The sequence below is a fragment of the Drosophila bipectinata genome, chromosome 3R, assembly GCF_030179905.1.
Source record: "Drosophila bipectinata strain 14024-0381.07 chromosome 3R, DbipHiC1v2, whole genome shotgun sequence".
NCBI lineage: Eukaryota > Metazoa > Arthropoda > Insecta > Diptera > Drosophilidae > Drosophila > Drosophila bipectinata.
In genome coordinates, this window is record NC_091739.1 from 20,923,717 (window position 1) to 20,939,692 (window position 15,976).

At 42.8% G+C, this 15,976-nt stretch overlaps 4 protein-coding genes across 4 annotated transcripts; 1 reads left to right on the top strand and 3 right to left on the bottom strand.

The window, feature by feature from the left end:
• Nucleotides 1-34: 34 nt before the first annotated feature.
• LOC108121587 (uncharacterized) lies at nucleotides 35-608 on the top strand. The gene has a single exon (XM_017235797.3). The coding sequence runs from the start codon at nucleotides 184-186 to the stop codon at nucleotides 535-537; it is 354 nt and encodes a 117-aa protein (XP_017091286.1). The 5' UTR covers nucleotides 35-183; the 3' UTR covers nucleotides 538-608.
• LOC108121586 (peptide deformylase, mitochondrial) lies at nucleotides 541-1,473 on the bottom strand. Its single transcript, XM_017235796.3, has 2 exons — nucleotides 989-1,473; nucleotides 541-933 (listed from the first exon to the last, which is right to left on the bottom strand). The coding sequence occupies exons 1-2, from the start codon at nucleotides 1,391-1,393 to the stop codon at nucleotides 622-624; spliced, it is 717 nt and encodes a 238-aa protein (XP_017091285.2). The 5' UTR covers nucleotides 1,394-1,473; the 3' UTR covers nucleotides 541-621.
• Nucleotides 1,474-1,615: 142 nt separating this feature from the next.
• LOC108121537 (peptide deformylase, mitochondrial) lies at nucleotides 1,616-2,531 on the bottom strand. The gene is made up of 2 exons (XM_017235680.3): nucleotides 2,225-2,531; nucleotides 1,616-2,010 (listed from the first exon to the last, which is right to left on the bottom strand). Exons 1-2 carry the CDS (start codon nucleotides 2,501-2,503, stop codon nucleotides 1,699-1,701), a joined length of 591 nt encoding a protein of 196 aa, XP_017091169.2. The 5' UTR covers nucleotides 2,504-2,531; the 3' UTR covers nucleotides 1,616-1,698.
• Nucleotides 2,532-4,804: 2,273 nt separating this feature from the next.
• Nucleotides 4,805-6,827, bottom strand: Ssadh (succinic semialdehyde dehydrogenase). Its single transcript, XM_017235666.3, has 3 exons — nucleotides 6,650-6,827; nucleotides 6,273-6,568; nucleotides 4,805-6,165 (listed from the first exon to the last, which is right to left on the bottom strand). The coding sequence occupies exons 2-3, from the start codon at nucleotides 6,558-6,560 to the stop codon at nucleotides 4,930-4,932; spliced, it is 1,524 nt and encodes a 507-aa protein (XP_017091155.2). The 5' UTR covers nucleotides 6,561-6,568; nucleotides 6,650-6,827; the 3' UTR covers nucleotides 4,805-4,929.
• Nucleotides 6,828-15,976: the final 9,149 nt, after the last annotated feature.

The following is a 15,976-nucleotide window of genomic DNA, read 5'->3' on the forward strand; positions in this document are numbered from 1 at the left end:
TTTTGAATTTTTGATTTGGTTTGTTCCTATTTTATCGTCTGAAACTGTACAGCATTATTTATTTTGTCAGGAAAACCACTCACGCAAGAGGCTTTTTCCGGATTGTCTCCGATCAAAAATTCAGTTAGCCGGAGGAGGTGGAGTCCAGCTACCACTTTCCCGGATACTGACTAACCGACAAACATGTTCCCTCGCAACATTGCTCACCCGGTGATACGGCAGTTTATTCTACGCACCGCAGTGCTCAATTATCTGAGCAAGTGTCTGCAGCAGCAGTGGGATGACTGGCGAAAGCTCAGCAGGAGCATCCTCATTTTCGCTGAAGCTGGAGATTTGCATCAGACGCAGGCCCAGTTAATTGAGGCGCTGAAGTCAAGGGTCGCTGCATCGCACTGGCTTTTGCAGCGAGAATACGACCAACTGTTCGCGTACATGATGGACAAGCACGAGCTGTGGGACAGTCCGGAGTACTTCAAGGCAAAAACGGCCTTGGGGATGGCCGTGCAAAACCTGCGAGTGTGTTCACCAAGCAAATGACTTAGGACGGTTGCCAACAACTTCATATTTCACTTTCAAATCGTATATACATAAACAAAGTGCAAAAACTATTCTGCTACTGAACTATTTGTAGAAGGGTATCTCAACGCGACCTGACTTGGTATTTACCGCTTCCCAGCAGGTGCAGGAGAAGGTGGATCTGTCCATGTGGTCGGTGTAGAGCTTTCCATCCAGGTGGTCCATCTCATGCTGAGCGATTCTCGCATTCCATCCCGTCAGTTCTAATTCACTCTGGACTCCTTTGGCATTTAACCCACTAATTGAGACCCCTTCAAAGCGCTCCACTTCGGCGGAAAAGCCCCTGACGCTCATGCAGCCCTCGGGATGCTTGAGTTTGGTGTAACTCGTCACTGTTAGCACGGGATTGATGAAGACCTGTATAATTATGAAATTAGGTTTTAAATCAATTATATTTCAATTTCTTTCCCACCGTAAGCGGCAATTCGGTCATCTGTCGCGCCTGATAGACGGCTTCTGGTAGCTCCTTTCGGATTCCTCCTTTGAACTCCATCGCTATAATCCGCAGGGAGACTCCAATTTGAGGTGCTGCTATTCCCACACAGTCGAACTTCCGGAGAACTCGGACCATCTGTTCAACAATGGCCTCGATCTCGGGGCTTTGGATGTGCTCTTGGGGAACTGGAGCAGCCTTTTGTCGGAGTACGGGATCGCCAATTTGGGTAAAATGGCTGTAGGGCGGCAGGTTCGTGCGTTCCGGTGCCCACAGCTTTTGGTACCATTTCTGAAAGGATTGGGCGGACGCCGTACTTGTAGACACATTTCGGCGTTGGGCCAAGATGTTTTTGGCCAGGTTTACTTGTTGCTTAAGCAGCATTTTATTCTACTTCATTTATTATTATTATTATCTTGTATTTGTTATCATGCCGTAAGAGTTCCGTACCATCTGACCGGCTAGAGAAGGCAAAGCAAAGTTATCGAAATCTCGATAGTATTTTGAAAATTGGATTTTTCCCGCCCAACCAAGAAGTACAAAAGTTTGTTCTCCCCAATTTTAAAAAACTTTTAGAGCTTTATAAAAATTTTAATTTCTTTTTAATTTTTAAAAGGATGCTTTATTTTATTAAGTTCAAATGCCGCAAAATTACAATAAATTCTTTAAGAATGGAAGCATTAGGTATTTTACTTGTGAAACCAAAGAGCCGAGCGACCCTCGGCGGCGTTGATCTGCTCCCAGTTGACACATTGAAACGTGGACGCGTCCATGCGGTCCACGTAGATGCAACCGTTGAGGTGATCCGTTTCGTGCTGGGCGATCCTGGCATTCCAGCCCTCGAGCTCCATTTCGGAGGGCGTGCCCAGCTTGCCGACTCCTCGAACGCGGACCTTATCAAATCTTCCCACCTCCGCCGAGTATCCGCGAACACTCATACAACCCTCGGGATGTGTGTTTATCTGGCCACTGACTATCTCCAGCTCGGGATTAACAAAGACCTGAATGCACATAATTATATGGGGGATAATTAAAAATATATGTATATGTAATAGACCCAGATGCAGTCGCTAAAATATTGTCTTTCGGTAACGCTTTTATCTGAAATCTACAAAGTCTTTTTAGAATTAGATTCTAGATTGACAAAACAAGTTTAGAGGCTGAGAATTCTTGATTGCGTTCATGTAAATATAGAAACTATCAGATATAACTTACGGCCAAAGGCAGTGTGGACATTTTACGCTCCTCGTAAATCTCCGGCTTGTACTGCTCCCGTTTTCCCTCACGGAACTCCATGACGATAATGCGCAATGGTATTCCAATTTGTGGCGCCGCCACCCCAACACAGTCGTAGTGACGTAACACTTTCACCATGCGATCTATAATCTGATCGATTTCTGGCGAATCAATGCGCTCCTCCGGAACCTCCTCAGATCTTTGCCGGAGGACTGGGTCCCCGATTTGGGTGAAGTAGCGATATGGCGGATCGGACATGTCGGACCTGGGAAGCTCCAACCTGCACCAGATCTCTTGAAAAACTAATTTGAGTGTTCTCGAGCCGACTGGTAGTTCGGGGCAAGAGCCTTATCTTCGGAACAGCTGTCCGATCGTATCGCACAGTGAGAGCCAACAATTAATATTCCATGATGTTACATATTAGAGAATCAGATGAGAATTGGGGAAAATATAGCCATCACTGTGGACCCTATAGGGGACAACCGCATTTTGTGGGATCCCATCACGAAAAATGGACAAAAAATTTCAAAAATATTTTGTCTCAGGATTTTAATGCAGAATGGTGGGGAATCGATCTAGAAATCGTTTAAGGTACTCCGCTTGAGAATGGGATGAGAATTGGGGAAGATATAGCCATCATTGTGGACCCTATAGGGGAAAACCGCATTTTCAGGGAATCTCATCACGAAAAATGGACAAAAAATCTCAAAAATAATTTGTCTCAGGATTTTAATGCAGAATGGTGGGGAATCGATCTAGAAATCGTTTAAGGTACTCCGCTTGAGAATCGGATGAGAATTGGGGAAGATATAGCCATCACTGTGGACCCGATAGGGGAAAACCGCATTTTCAGGGATCCCATCACGAAAAACGGGCAAAAAATCTCAAAAATATTTTGTGTCAGGGTTTTGATGCAGAATGGTGCGGAATCGATCTACAAATCGTTTAAGGTACTCCGCTTGAGAATCGGATAAGAATTGATGAAGATATAGCCATCACTGTGGACCCTATAGGCGAAAACCCCATTTTCAAGGGAGCCCATCATGAAAAATGGACAAAAAATCCCAAAAATATTTTGTGTCAGGGTTTTGATGCAGAATGGTGCGGAATCGATCTACAAATCGTTTAAGGTACTCCGCTTGAGAATCGGATGAGAATTGGGGAAGATATAGGCATCACTGTGGACCCTATAGGGGAAAACCCCATTTTCAAGGGAGCCCATCATGAAAAATGGACAAAAAATCTAAAAAATATTTTGTCTCAGGATTTTGATGCAGAATGGTGGAGAATCGATCTACAAATCGTTTAAGGTACTCCGCTTGAGAATCGGATAAGAATTGATGAAGATATAGCCATCACTGTGGACCCTATATGGGAAAACCCCATTTTCAAGGGAGCCCATCATGAAAAATGGACAAAAAATCTAAAAAATATTTTGTCTCAGGATTTTGATGCAGAATGGTGGAGAATCGATCTACAAATCGTTTAAGGTACTCCGCTTGAGAATCGGATAAGAATTGATGAAGATATAGCCATCACTGTGGACCCTATATGGGAAAACCCCATTTTCAAGGGAGCCCATCATGAAAAATGGACAAAAAATCTAAAAAATATTTTGTCTCAGGATTTTGATGCAGAATGGTGGAGAATCGATCTACAAATCGTTTAAGGTACTCCGCTTGAGAATCGGATAAGAATTGATGAAGATATAGGCATCACTGTGGACCCTATAGGGGAAAACCCCATTTTCAAGGGAGCCCATCATGAAAAACGGACAAAAAATCTAAAAAATATTTTGTCTCAGGATTTTGATGCAGAATGGTGCGGAATCGATCTACAAATCGTTTAAGGTACTCCGCTTGAGAATCGGATAAGAATTGATGAAGATATAGCCATCACTGTGGACCCTATATGGGAAAACCCCATTTTCAAGGGAGCCCATCATGAAAAATGGACAAAAAATCTAAAAAATATTTTGTCTCAGGATTTTGATGCAGAATGGTGGAGAATCGATCTACAAATCGTTTAAGGTACTCCGCTTGAGAATCGGATAAGAATTGATGAAGATATAGCCATCACTGTGGACCCTATATGGGAAAACCCCATTTTCAAGGGAGCCCATCATGAAAAATGGACAAAAAATCTAAAAAATATTTTGTCTCAGGATTTTGATGCAGAATGGTGGAGAATCGATCTACAAATCGTTTAAGGTACTCCGCTTGAGAATCGGATAAGAATTGATGAAGATATAGCCATCACTGTGGACCCTATAGGGGAAAACCCCATTTTCAAGGGATCTCATCATGAAAAATGGACAAAAAATGCAAAAAAAATTTTGTCTCAGGATTTTGATGCAGAATGGCGGGGAATTGATCTAGAAATCGTTTAAGGTATTCCGCTTGAAAATCGGATGAGAATTGGGGAAGATATACCCATCACTGTGGACCCTATAGGAAAAAACCCCATACTTTTGGGGAAATTTTCCCTGGGAGTTTTTCCTGGGGAAACCCGAGTATATGTTCAATTAACTGTTCAAGTTTAAAATTTTAAAATTTTCAGTTTTTTATATATTTGTGCACATTTATTTATATAGCGGCGTGTTTTTTTTGACAACATTCAACAAATCTCATTTAGCTCTAATGGAAGACAGCAAACGAAAGCAATGGCTTGAGGCATATTGGACTTCAATCGTACTTGAGGTTACCCATGCAGATGTACTTGATATCCACGTAGTCGTCGATACCGTGCTTGGATCCTTCCCGACCTACTCCAGACTCCTTGACTCCTCCGAAGGGCGCCTCGGCGGCAGAGATGATGCCCTCATTGACACCCACCATGCCCACTTCAAGTCGCTTCGCCACCCGGAATACCTGTTGAAGATTCTCGCTGTAGAAGTAACCAGCCAGTCCACGCCGAGTGTCGTTGGCCTTTTGTACGGCCTCCTCTTCGTCTCGGAATCTAATGATCGAGACAACAGGTCCGAATACCTCCTCCGTGTACAGCTTAGCCGTGCTAGGTACATCTGTGATTATGGTAGGAGCATAGAAAAGCGATCCTACGTCGGTAAGAGGTTTTCCGCCGGTCAAGACAGTAGCTTTTTTATCCCTGGCGTCCTCCACAAAGCCACTAACTTTCTTAAACTGCATTTCATTGATCAGTGGTCCGATTTGGACATCGCATCCCTCACCGTTTCCAATCTTTAACGCCTCCACACGCTTCTTCAGCTGTTCCACAAACTTGTCGTAGATGCCATCCTGGACAAAGAATCGATTGGCAGACACACAGGTCTGGCCACAATTCCTGAACTTGGAGGCCATCGCTCCATCCACGGCTTTTTCGACATTAGCCGAATCGAAAACAATAAACGGAGCATTGCCCCCCAGTTCCAGGCAAACCCTTTTGATGCCATCTGCGCAGTTTCGGAACAGCAGTTTTCCCACCTCTGTAGAGCCTGTGAAGGATATGCCACGAACATCAGGACTCTTGCAAAAGAGGTCGCCCATTGGAGCTGCCTTTTTAGTGGTCACCACATTAATGACGCCTTTTGGGATGCCAGCATCCTCTGCCAATTTGGCTACAGCCAGGGCCGTTAGTGGAGTATCTTCTGAGGGCTTGACCACCACCGTGCAACCAGCAGCCAAGGCGGCTCCTGCTTTCCGGGTAATCATTGCCATTGGAAAGTTCCAGGGCGTAATCAGAGCAGCCACACCAATGGGCTGTTTCATTACTATAATCTCCCTGTTGGGTGCCGCACTGGGGATAATCTCGCCGTAGATGCGACGCGCCTCCTCCGCAAACCATTCAACGAAAGAGTTGCCATAGGCCACTTCTCCTTTAGATTCGTTAATGGGCTTACCCGACTCGGCCGTCATTATCTCGGCTATCTCCTGAGAATTCTGCTCGATGAGCTTGTGCCACTTCTGCAACGGGAGATAACATTATCAGGGGTGGTGATAACAGAATATTAGGGATTTGAGAAAGCACTAAACAAACTTTTGGAGTTCTCTTATCAGAAGGTATCACTCACCTTTAACAGATTGGAGCGATCCTTTGCAGTGAGCGAACGCCACTCCTTGGACTCGTAGGCCTTCTTGGCAGCATCTATGGCTTTTTGGGCATCCGCGACGGTCATGTTGGGCACCGATCCAATCACCGCTCCATTGGCAGGGTTCAGCACCTCAAAGGTGTCGCGATCACTGGATTCCACCCAAGCGCCATCCACCAGGCCCTTGCTTTGGACCAGAGCCGAAAAACTGCGCATCCTGCCGAAGTTGAGTCCTCTTCGTAGTGCGACGCCACCGAATTGTCGCAACATTCTGCCGGCTGAAAAATGATAAGCGAAGGTATTAACGGTTGGCAACTAATCGATTCTCCCCAAACCGGTTTCCTCGCGGTTTTTCGCACCTTTCTGTCACCTGTGCGGGGGTTTAATGTTTTATCAGGTATCAGTTGGATTCCTTGCAGTTTTCAACTGCTGGCAGATTGCTATTTGTTCTCTCTATTAACTCTCTGATTGAATTTAATTGATTTTAATTTATTTTTGTAGGTGCTGGTCAGCTGTGAGAGTGAGAGAAATAATAAACCGGCAGAGCCATCGGTGGGCATAAATGGAAGCTCGGTCTTCCCTAGTTATCGATAAGGGAAATTTTCGGTATTTTAATACTAAAGTAAATTTCCCGCTCAAACAAATTTTAAAATCATAAATTGATAAGGATTATCATTTTAAATGTAAATATTAAAAGGTTTAACATCCAAAACTAACTTAATTGAGATGAAGTTGCTAAATTAAATTATAAATATTAAATAAGTAAGATTTGGAAGAAGCGCTGAGTACGCGGAGTGTTCAAAAAGTAAGGTGACTTCAAATTTCGCGGGCAACATATTTTCGATTAACGATTTTTTTGTTTTATGTTGGTACACTCTTCCCTAACATCGGAACCAAGTTTCAATTCAATCAATATGGATCAAAGGATTTGCATTAAATTTTGTGTAAAAAATAATATTAAGTGCTCCAAAACACTTGAAATGTTGACAGTGGTATACGGTGAAACTGTTCTGAGTAAAAAAAATGTTTACAAGTGGTACAAACTCTTCCAAGATGGCCGGGAAGATGCCAATGACGAGCCTCGCTCTGGGCGCCCAAGCACGTCAATAACTGATGATAACGTTCAAGCAGTGAAGAAAATTGTTTTGGAAAATCGTCGAATCACAATGAGAGAAGTTGCTGAAGATGTCGGTATATCGCTTGGCTCGTGCCATGAAATCTTTTCAAGCGTTTTGGGCATGAGTCGTGTGTCAGGGAAGTTTGTTCCAAAATTGCTGAATTTTGACCAAAAGAACTGTCGCATGAGCATCGCTCAAGAGCTGTTGAATGACTTTAACGACGACCCAGATTTACTCAAAAGGGTCATAACTGGGGGTGAATCATGGGTATATGGTTATGATATCGAACCGAAAGATGAGCCAAGACCGAAAAAAGCACGCCAAGCTCGATCAAATGTCAAAGTTTTGATCACTGTTTTCTTTGATTACCATGGCGTGGTGCATCAGGAGTTCTTAACATATGGTCGTCCGGTCAATAAACAGTATTATCTGGAAGTTATGCGCCGTTTGCTAGAAGCAATACGAAATAATCGTCCAGAATTGTGGAAAAAGCAATCATGGCTTTTGCATCACGATAATGCCCCTGCCCACTCATCTTTGCTTGTGAGAGATTTTTTGGCCAAAAACAACACCACAATAATGCCTCAGCCACCATATTCACCGGATTTAGCCCCATTTGACTTTTTCTTGTTCCCAAAACTAAAGAGACCTATGAAAGGACGGAGATTTGAAACGATTGAAGAGATAAAGACTGCAACGCTGGAAGAGCTCGATGCTATACCGAAAAGTGCTTATGGGAAGTGCTTTGAGGACTGGAAAACCCGTTGGCATAAGTGTATTGTATCTGAGGGGGATTACTTTGAAGGGGACAACATAAATATTGATAAATAAATGAATAGTTTTTCTTTAAAATACAAAGTCATCTAACTTTTTGAACACCCCTCGTATTTAATGGGATATGGATGAATATAAAAATGGATATGTATGAGCAAATAAATAATTTTAAAGAAAATCAGAAGTTTCCCAGTTCTTTTTAATCTGAAAAAGTCTAAGAATTAGCCTTAGAAAGAAATGTCCTTACTTCAGGCACAGAGTGAAGTAACTTTCAACTAAAAATACAAATGCCAATTCGAAAATAAAGAAAAATAGAAAGTCCAGGTCGGCTTCCTGATTCCCATTTTTAGCCGTTGGTTTACAACGATTTTAAGGCAGCGCCACTTGTCCCAGCAATCTCTGGACAATCGGGCTGCCTTTCGCCCGATCCGCCCGATCTTTTTTGCATGCGCCGCCAACGTGGAGCGGAGTGCTCCATTTATTATGAGTTTGGAGTCAGCCAGGCAGACATCACGACCATAGATTTCACATGTGCCGGCAGCCGAGCTGGCAGAAGACCGCCCTCCCATCCCATTCTAGGCACTTGAAAGAAATATTTCTGATAGGAGTTCCTAGTCAAGGAGAAATATTAGAAATTTATTTAATAATTTATAACTTACAAATAGGATCTAAAAAGTTATACCCTTAAAATTGAAAATTTCATAGATACAAAAAAACTTTCAAGAATGGTGACAATATTTACTACCACTTGGGTATCCTCCAATTTTAAGTTTAATTTTTTGTAACTTCGATAAGTACGGGTTTTCAGGATAACTCCTATTGAAGAAGATAACATGGACTTTTAAAATGCATTTTAATTAGAATTAATAGGGTGATTTTTTTTAAAAATTAAATACGATTTTATTCGAGTGCATCGCGACATTAGATGGCGGCAGGTTCTGTCTACTGGGCTACTGGTCATGCAGCTTCCTCCCCTTTCGACTCACCCGGTTATGGCTACCCTACGGATGCTAAACCCGGCAATCTGTGTTGCAAATTTTGTCAATAAATTTTGGCTAAGAATGCCAAAACAGGCCGGTCGGTCGGTCTAACGTCCGATCGCCACATGGACATCATAACTGTTAAGATAAGATTGGCCAGAGATGGCGGAGATCGCGATCTGGACTCGGGCTCTGAAATGAATTCAATTAGTTGTGATTTAAAACTAATTGAAAATGCGTCTAGCTCGGAAGCAGTCGTGCCTGCTGCCGGCTGCTGTCGATAGGTGTTTAAGTTATTTGTCTTAAGTGCTGCCGGGAGGTGTGTGCCCCAGTCACTGCCCCTGCCCCCTATTCCACGATGATCGAGATCCAGCAGCACTCGGAAAAACTTGTTCATCTCAGAAGTTAATCGGGAATTACTCCTCACAGAACCACATTGCAAAACTAATCGAATTGAAAATGTTTGAGGAGGTTTGTTTAATGAAAAATGTATAAAATATTTATATGATGATTTATATGATTAAGACTTGTATTTATTCTGGATTAAGCCTAGGCCCTTTTGAGGTTAAATAAAGAAATCATTCAACACTCAAATCTAATGCCTCTAAACTGCACAATTTTGACAAGTTTAATGCGTTGGCATGGTCTTGCAATTTATGAGGGATTCTGTTTAATAGGTAGTCTGGTCGGGGCGACTCAGAATGAAAGCAATTGTCAACTCAAAATAGGCAGCCGTGTGCCTTTTGTGCTGGCTAATTATAATACGAAATCATAACACGCCATAAAAACGACACAAAAAGCAGAAGAGTTGGGATCGTATCGCCTTGGACCGGTTCTGATAATGTTTTCTTTTGGGCAGAGGACCTCCAGAAGCCCAAGACCTTGCCCGGCAGCTGGTCAATGCTGGAAACAATGCCAGCCCCTCTCCTTATATATGGTAGATTTGAACATGCCTATATATCTACATCTTTCGAGAGGATTCCATTCCACTCTCTAACGCGAGGCGACCGATCCATAAATCATGTTTGGAAACACGTTCCTTAAAGCGAAAATAAAACATCTGTTGCTCGCTTATGGTAGGGCTCTCGGATGGGCTCTGGGGTCTCGGCTCTGATCTGGTTACCTGACAGCTTTCTTGAAAGGACAAAGGACTCGGCGAAGCTTAGGGCGAAAACTGGTTGCCAATTGTCCTGGCAATATGGCAAATAGCAGCAGCAGCAGCCGCCGCCGAACAGATAAATGTCGTGATCGACACACGCAACAACAGCAGCTGCTGTTTTGGAATTAACCATCTTCGACCAGGTTCCAAATTAACCCATTGACGACATGGTAACCGGCTTCTAAGATGGATGAACTTTGATCCCCAGGGATACTTTTCTACATGAAAAATAAACAGATTTTCAAGGGCAGGACATCAATAAATAAACCACTATAAACAGTATAGTATAGAAAATAAAACTTTATTGGGTTAACTTTTAAAAATGGCTGCGGTTGTGCTAATAGTTTTGTCGACATAACCGCTCCTGCTGCTCCTGTTTCGAGCTTCGCTGATCCTGATCCGGGTCCTGCTCGCTGTCCTGCTCCTGCTGACTCACCTTGGCACGTGTGCTCAACGATCCCTGCTGCAGCAGCTGCCGCCAAGTCAAGTCACAACGATATCGAATAAGGACTTGAATGAAGATGAACACAAAGACGGAGCCCAGCAGCTGCCAGCAATTTTGAATTTTTCAATGTCCCAGCCGAAGGCGTCCTGAATGCGTCAGCAGATTAGCTCGGACCGGGTGGAAGCAACACGTGTGTGATTCTGATTATGATCCAGGATCCAGAACACATATCCCTTCCCTCCGGCGGGTCTATTTTTCCGCTCCCAGATCCCAGATCGCCTGCCTTAATTATTGTTTACCTTTGCATCAAGGTTACGGCATTATGATTATGCCCTACTTGATTATTATTTCATAATTTAGCCGCCCATTGTGTGAAATGTGCGCGCTGTACTTTGCTACTTTCCCCTGGTGGCTGGGGCTTGTCCTGGCATGCAATGGAACTCAATCTCGTTGTCCTTGAGTCACTACAACGATCCCTCATCCACATTCTTTTGTTGTCCTTGCTGCCCGACCGCACCAACCCCAATATCTCAAACAAGAGAACACCCGAAAAGAAGAAATCTAAGACAAGGCCCAAAATACCCTTAGTAATGAAAGGAAAACTTTTTTTCTTCCAATAATTGCTAGTGAAATAATAGCATACAATCAAAAATTTCTTTGAAAGTCCGTAAGTTTTCCCAACCATTAGATGGTAGCTCAGCTGGAGATTGAAATTATATTCTTATATTAAAACAACATTATAATAGGACCTCCAAGTACACATTCTCTTGAAAGATTAATAATAACTTCTGTACTTTTACTAGGGCAAGAATAATCCCTTTTCCCAGGACACTCCACTGTCCAATTTTAAGCTGACATATCAATATTACGCATTCCTTTCCTGTGAGGCACATGCCTCATACCCTAACCTTTCCAAACTCAAAATTTGGTACATTTATTGCGACTTACTGTTGCGAAACTTATCTCGTAACCTGATTCTGAAATGCCAATATTTTGGGGTGGATTTTCTACATACACTGAAAACAGGAAGCTTTCATAAAACGTTTACCCTGTGTTTCAAAATAAAGAATCGCTTAAAATATCTATGTGTTTTCTTAAGTGGATCAGATACCCACCGAAGGACAACAGTCTCTCCACCAACTGCTCAAATCGAAGGAACTGTACCGAAAACTTCTCAAATACGCGTGAAGCAATATAGTTTGAAAAGCAATCGAACAAACTACGCAATACGATTTGATCCTTGCCAGAACCATATAAGAGCATTGTTTTGTATAATTTATGCAACCCCAACGTACAAGGACGATGCCGGAAATGGGGTGGCTGTGCGCCTCCTTCTCCCCAAACTCCTTTTTCTTACTCTGGGGTAGTTCAAAGGCAGGATGCTACTACATGGAAAAAAAATTCATATCAATAACAATAGAATTAGGTAATATGCTTATGCATTTGTTAAGTACTTATGAGCCTTCTTAAATTAAAAAAAAATAATTATTAATTTATATATTTTTTATTAGAATTATTTCTTAGATTTCCTTTTCCTCAGTACCGTGATGTCATGATGCTGTTTTTCTTGGATACCAGAGAAATCTGTTGCGTAGTCCTGGACCCTGATTCAACTGCGTCGTTGAAGGATTCTCACGCTGGATTTTCCCAGTTCTTGTCCTTGGCCCAGCCCTTGTCCTTGTCCTTGCTGCTGTACCTTTTTTCTGATTTCGTTCCTCCTCGCCGCTTGTTGTGTTTTTGATTTGGGTAGGCCTCGGTTGGTTTGCGCCTTTGTGGGCATAATTATCCTTGGGTTCTGGCCTGGAACCACCGATTGCATTCGCATTCACATTCAAATTCAATGCAGTGCAACATTTCTCATATCGCATTTCCGCTTAATTGTCTCTGATTGTAACTGGCCATAAGGAAAAAGGGAGGAAGTTGAGAGGAAGAGATGATCACGATCCATCCCATCCCATCCCAGAAAGCTCCAGGCAGCTGTTGCCTCTTATTTTATTTTATTTTATATACTTTTTGCTTTGTTTTTACCAAGTTTATGCGATGCGCCCGAAACGCATAAACATATCAAGTTACGACGATCGAAAATGGTTCATTTTATTTTGTAAAAACCGGAAGTTTTTAAATCTCCGGGATCGGCTTAACAGACAAAAGCTAAGATCATCGGCGGCGTTTTTGCTTTTTCGCGTCTTTAATTCTCCAGCAAATCTTCATAAATTTCGACATTTTAGCTTAATGATGATGCACTGTCCAAGTATTTCAGTCCTTGAGTGTCACCAAAAATAAAAAAACAGAATAACTAAAGGATTTCACCGGACTTCTCACATCGCCAGCTCAGTTCGATCGCTTGATTTGAGTTCAAGCGGCTGCAAATACATATAATTTCTGTAACATTTTAAGTTAATGTTGTGTTTTTGTTGAACAAACAGCGACGGTGGCAGAACAAACACCAAGATCAACACGCCAAGCCACAAAAACAACGGTGATCATGGGGGGTTCATGGAAACATTCACAGAGATCAGTGGAGCCTGCGAGGGATCTTTATTTAGGCGGCGGTTAAGTTCATTGACTTACTGATCATTGCAATAAAAAGAAAGAAAGAGGTTTAGATAAATCATATTCGCAACAATGGTTCTGTAGGCTTAATCCCCTCAGGCTATGGGATTAGATCCCTGACCAATCCGCTCATTATAAGCCCATTTTCCTTATCTGATACAGTACCTCCTAGCTCAACACTTTGCTAATCTCGCCCAGGTTCTTTATCCGCGCCGTGAAGTTCAAGCAGCTGCTGATCTTGCCATAAATGCAAATCCATCAAAATTGAATGCCTGATGGATGCTTTCCATGTTCACTACTGGAAGATTTCGCGCTTAGATCGCCTGGCTCCCGTAACATCTACATAAGCGATCATGCCACATTTGCACACCAACCATGGATGGATGGATGATGCCGCCCGAGGAGGGGTATTCGCGCTAACAACTTCATAGCACCACCCCGAACAAGATCGCAAATTGCGAACAGATCGATCAAAGATACTTTCACCTTGGCTCAAATGAGTCGTGAAATGCAGTTTTGCGCAAGATTTAAAAATGGGATGTTATGGAAGGGATCTTCCTTGCCTATGTTACGGTTGCTCCTTTGTCCTTTTTTCGGCTAAGCCACAAGCAAATTTGCTCTCTGCTCGAGATAGATCATTTTAAGCCCGTAAATCACCAGCCCGGTGTCCTGGCAGGATGTCCAGGCCCAGAGTCCTTTTGTCTCTGGCTTGTCTTTGTGCCTAAAATGCTGTTTTTCTTTCGGTTCGTTTCGGCTTCGGTTTGTTTTATTTTATTTATTTTTTTGCTCACCCGGTCGTTTGCATTTTGAAATGCAAAATATGAGCAAGAAGCAGACGGAGAGGAGGGTGGGGGAAAGAAATGCTGACCGATCTTGAGGCGATATGCAAACATCTGCCTTTGGCCCTGTTTACTCGTTTTCGGCCACTCCACCGCACTCAACTGTACCTCGGATCGATTTCTTCGGTGGGAGCGTTGGGCTCGGATGGAACTCATTCTTCATCAATTCGCTACGTGCCGTGGTGGTCCTGGCTCTACCAGGAATCTCAGCAAGGATCATAGTGAAACCGATCACCCCACACCTGTTATTTGGGCCACTATTAGCTACGTGAGCGCGCCCTACGATCAGCGATCTTCGCGGCGTTCTCAAAAACAGTAGTTCGGTATAGAGACCTGAAACGGCTTAGGAGCCCTTCTAATGCTACACATTGAATCAATAGGCCTCGAAGATTGCGGGCTCGCCGATGCATGTAGATCACCACAACGGATCAAAATAAATAACCAAAAATAAGCCGAAAAACAGGCTCAGAACAGGTACACAGGTAGGCAGTCCCCGTCCCCAGTCCTTGTGTCTGCGGCTCGTCTGCCGGATTAGTGTTAGAAAAAGGATCGATGAATGCAACCAGGATTTTGTCGATCTCCGATCGCCAGCTTGAAGTAGTCCTATACCCCTTATAGGACCAGGACCCAAACCAGGTCCAGGTCCACTTCACTCAAGCGGAAGTAACAGCTGCTTCGGCGTCTGGATCTGCATCTTTTGAGGTCCTTGTAAGGCGGTCTGGCAATTATCGATCGATGCAGCTGTAAAATCCCCAAAAAACAACAGGCCCCATACATAAAACTAAAATCCCATCGAAAGCTTCGCTCCCACACAAAAAGCTCTCCTGCGGGTATGGGGATATGTTTTTCCACTGAAATAAAAAGGGATGACATTTTTATAATATTGTATAACTTACATTTTCAGGGAATTTTACATTTTTTGAGAGTTTATTAAATTAAATATACTGAAAACCCATTTAAAGAAACTATTTTTAGTAAAGTCCTTTTAAGTTTTCTAAGTGTCCTCCACTCTCGGCTCCCCGCATTAAATGCATCTTTGGGTCCGACTTCGGCTGCTGTTGTTGTCGCACCTGTCGCACAATTTATTTTGCGCCCAAGAAGTTAAAAAAGCCCAAAAAGCAAAGCAATAACCACCAAAAAAATAAAAAACAAAAAAAGTAAAAAACGCAGGGAATGAAAATAAAAAACAGTTGCTTGATGTGCAGCGCATATCCGTTTGTCTTTAGCTTCCTTTTCGTAATGACGACAGAGCCGAAAGAAGCAGCTGCCGTCCCGAAAACATGGCCAATACAACAGACCAGCCCGGTCCTGATCTTGAGATACTTTTACGTATCCGTGAACCGCAAAAGATGCTTCCCAGCCCAAGCTCAGTCTGGGCTCTGTGTTTTCTTGTAATTTGCAATCGTTCACATGCTGTTCGGGTTTCGGGCTTTTATTTGCTTTGTTTTATTTTAGATGCACTTTTGCGATCATAAAGTTTATCTGCCTGCCTGAGCAATCCATAACCGAAAAACACGATTGCCAAAAAGTATCTGGCCAAGCCATGCTGCGTTTTGATGGTGAGAAAACCGAAAAAAGGCCCCAACAGCCGTCTTTCAGCGGTTGTAGATCAATGTCACATTTATGTTTTGATTTCAGATTTATAACTTTATTAAAAATAATAAAGGAGGCATGCATTTATGCTCATGTTGTGTTGACACATCGATGGGCAATGAAAAAAGTGCCCAGGAATCCCTCTTGAGTTTTTTTCTTTATGAAAAGTATCTACTTATTTTTTGAGGATTGGCATCGTTCTTAGAATGTATCTTCAAGATTCTT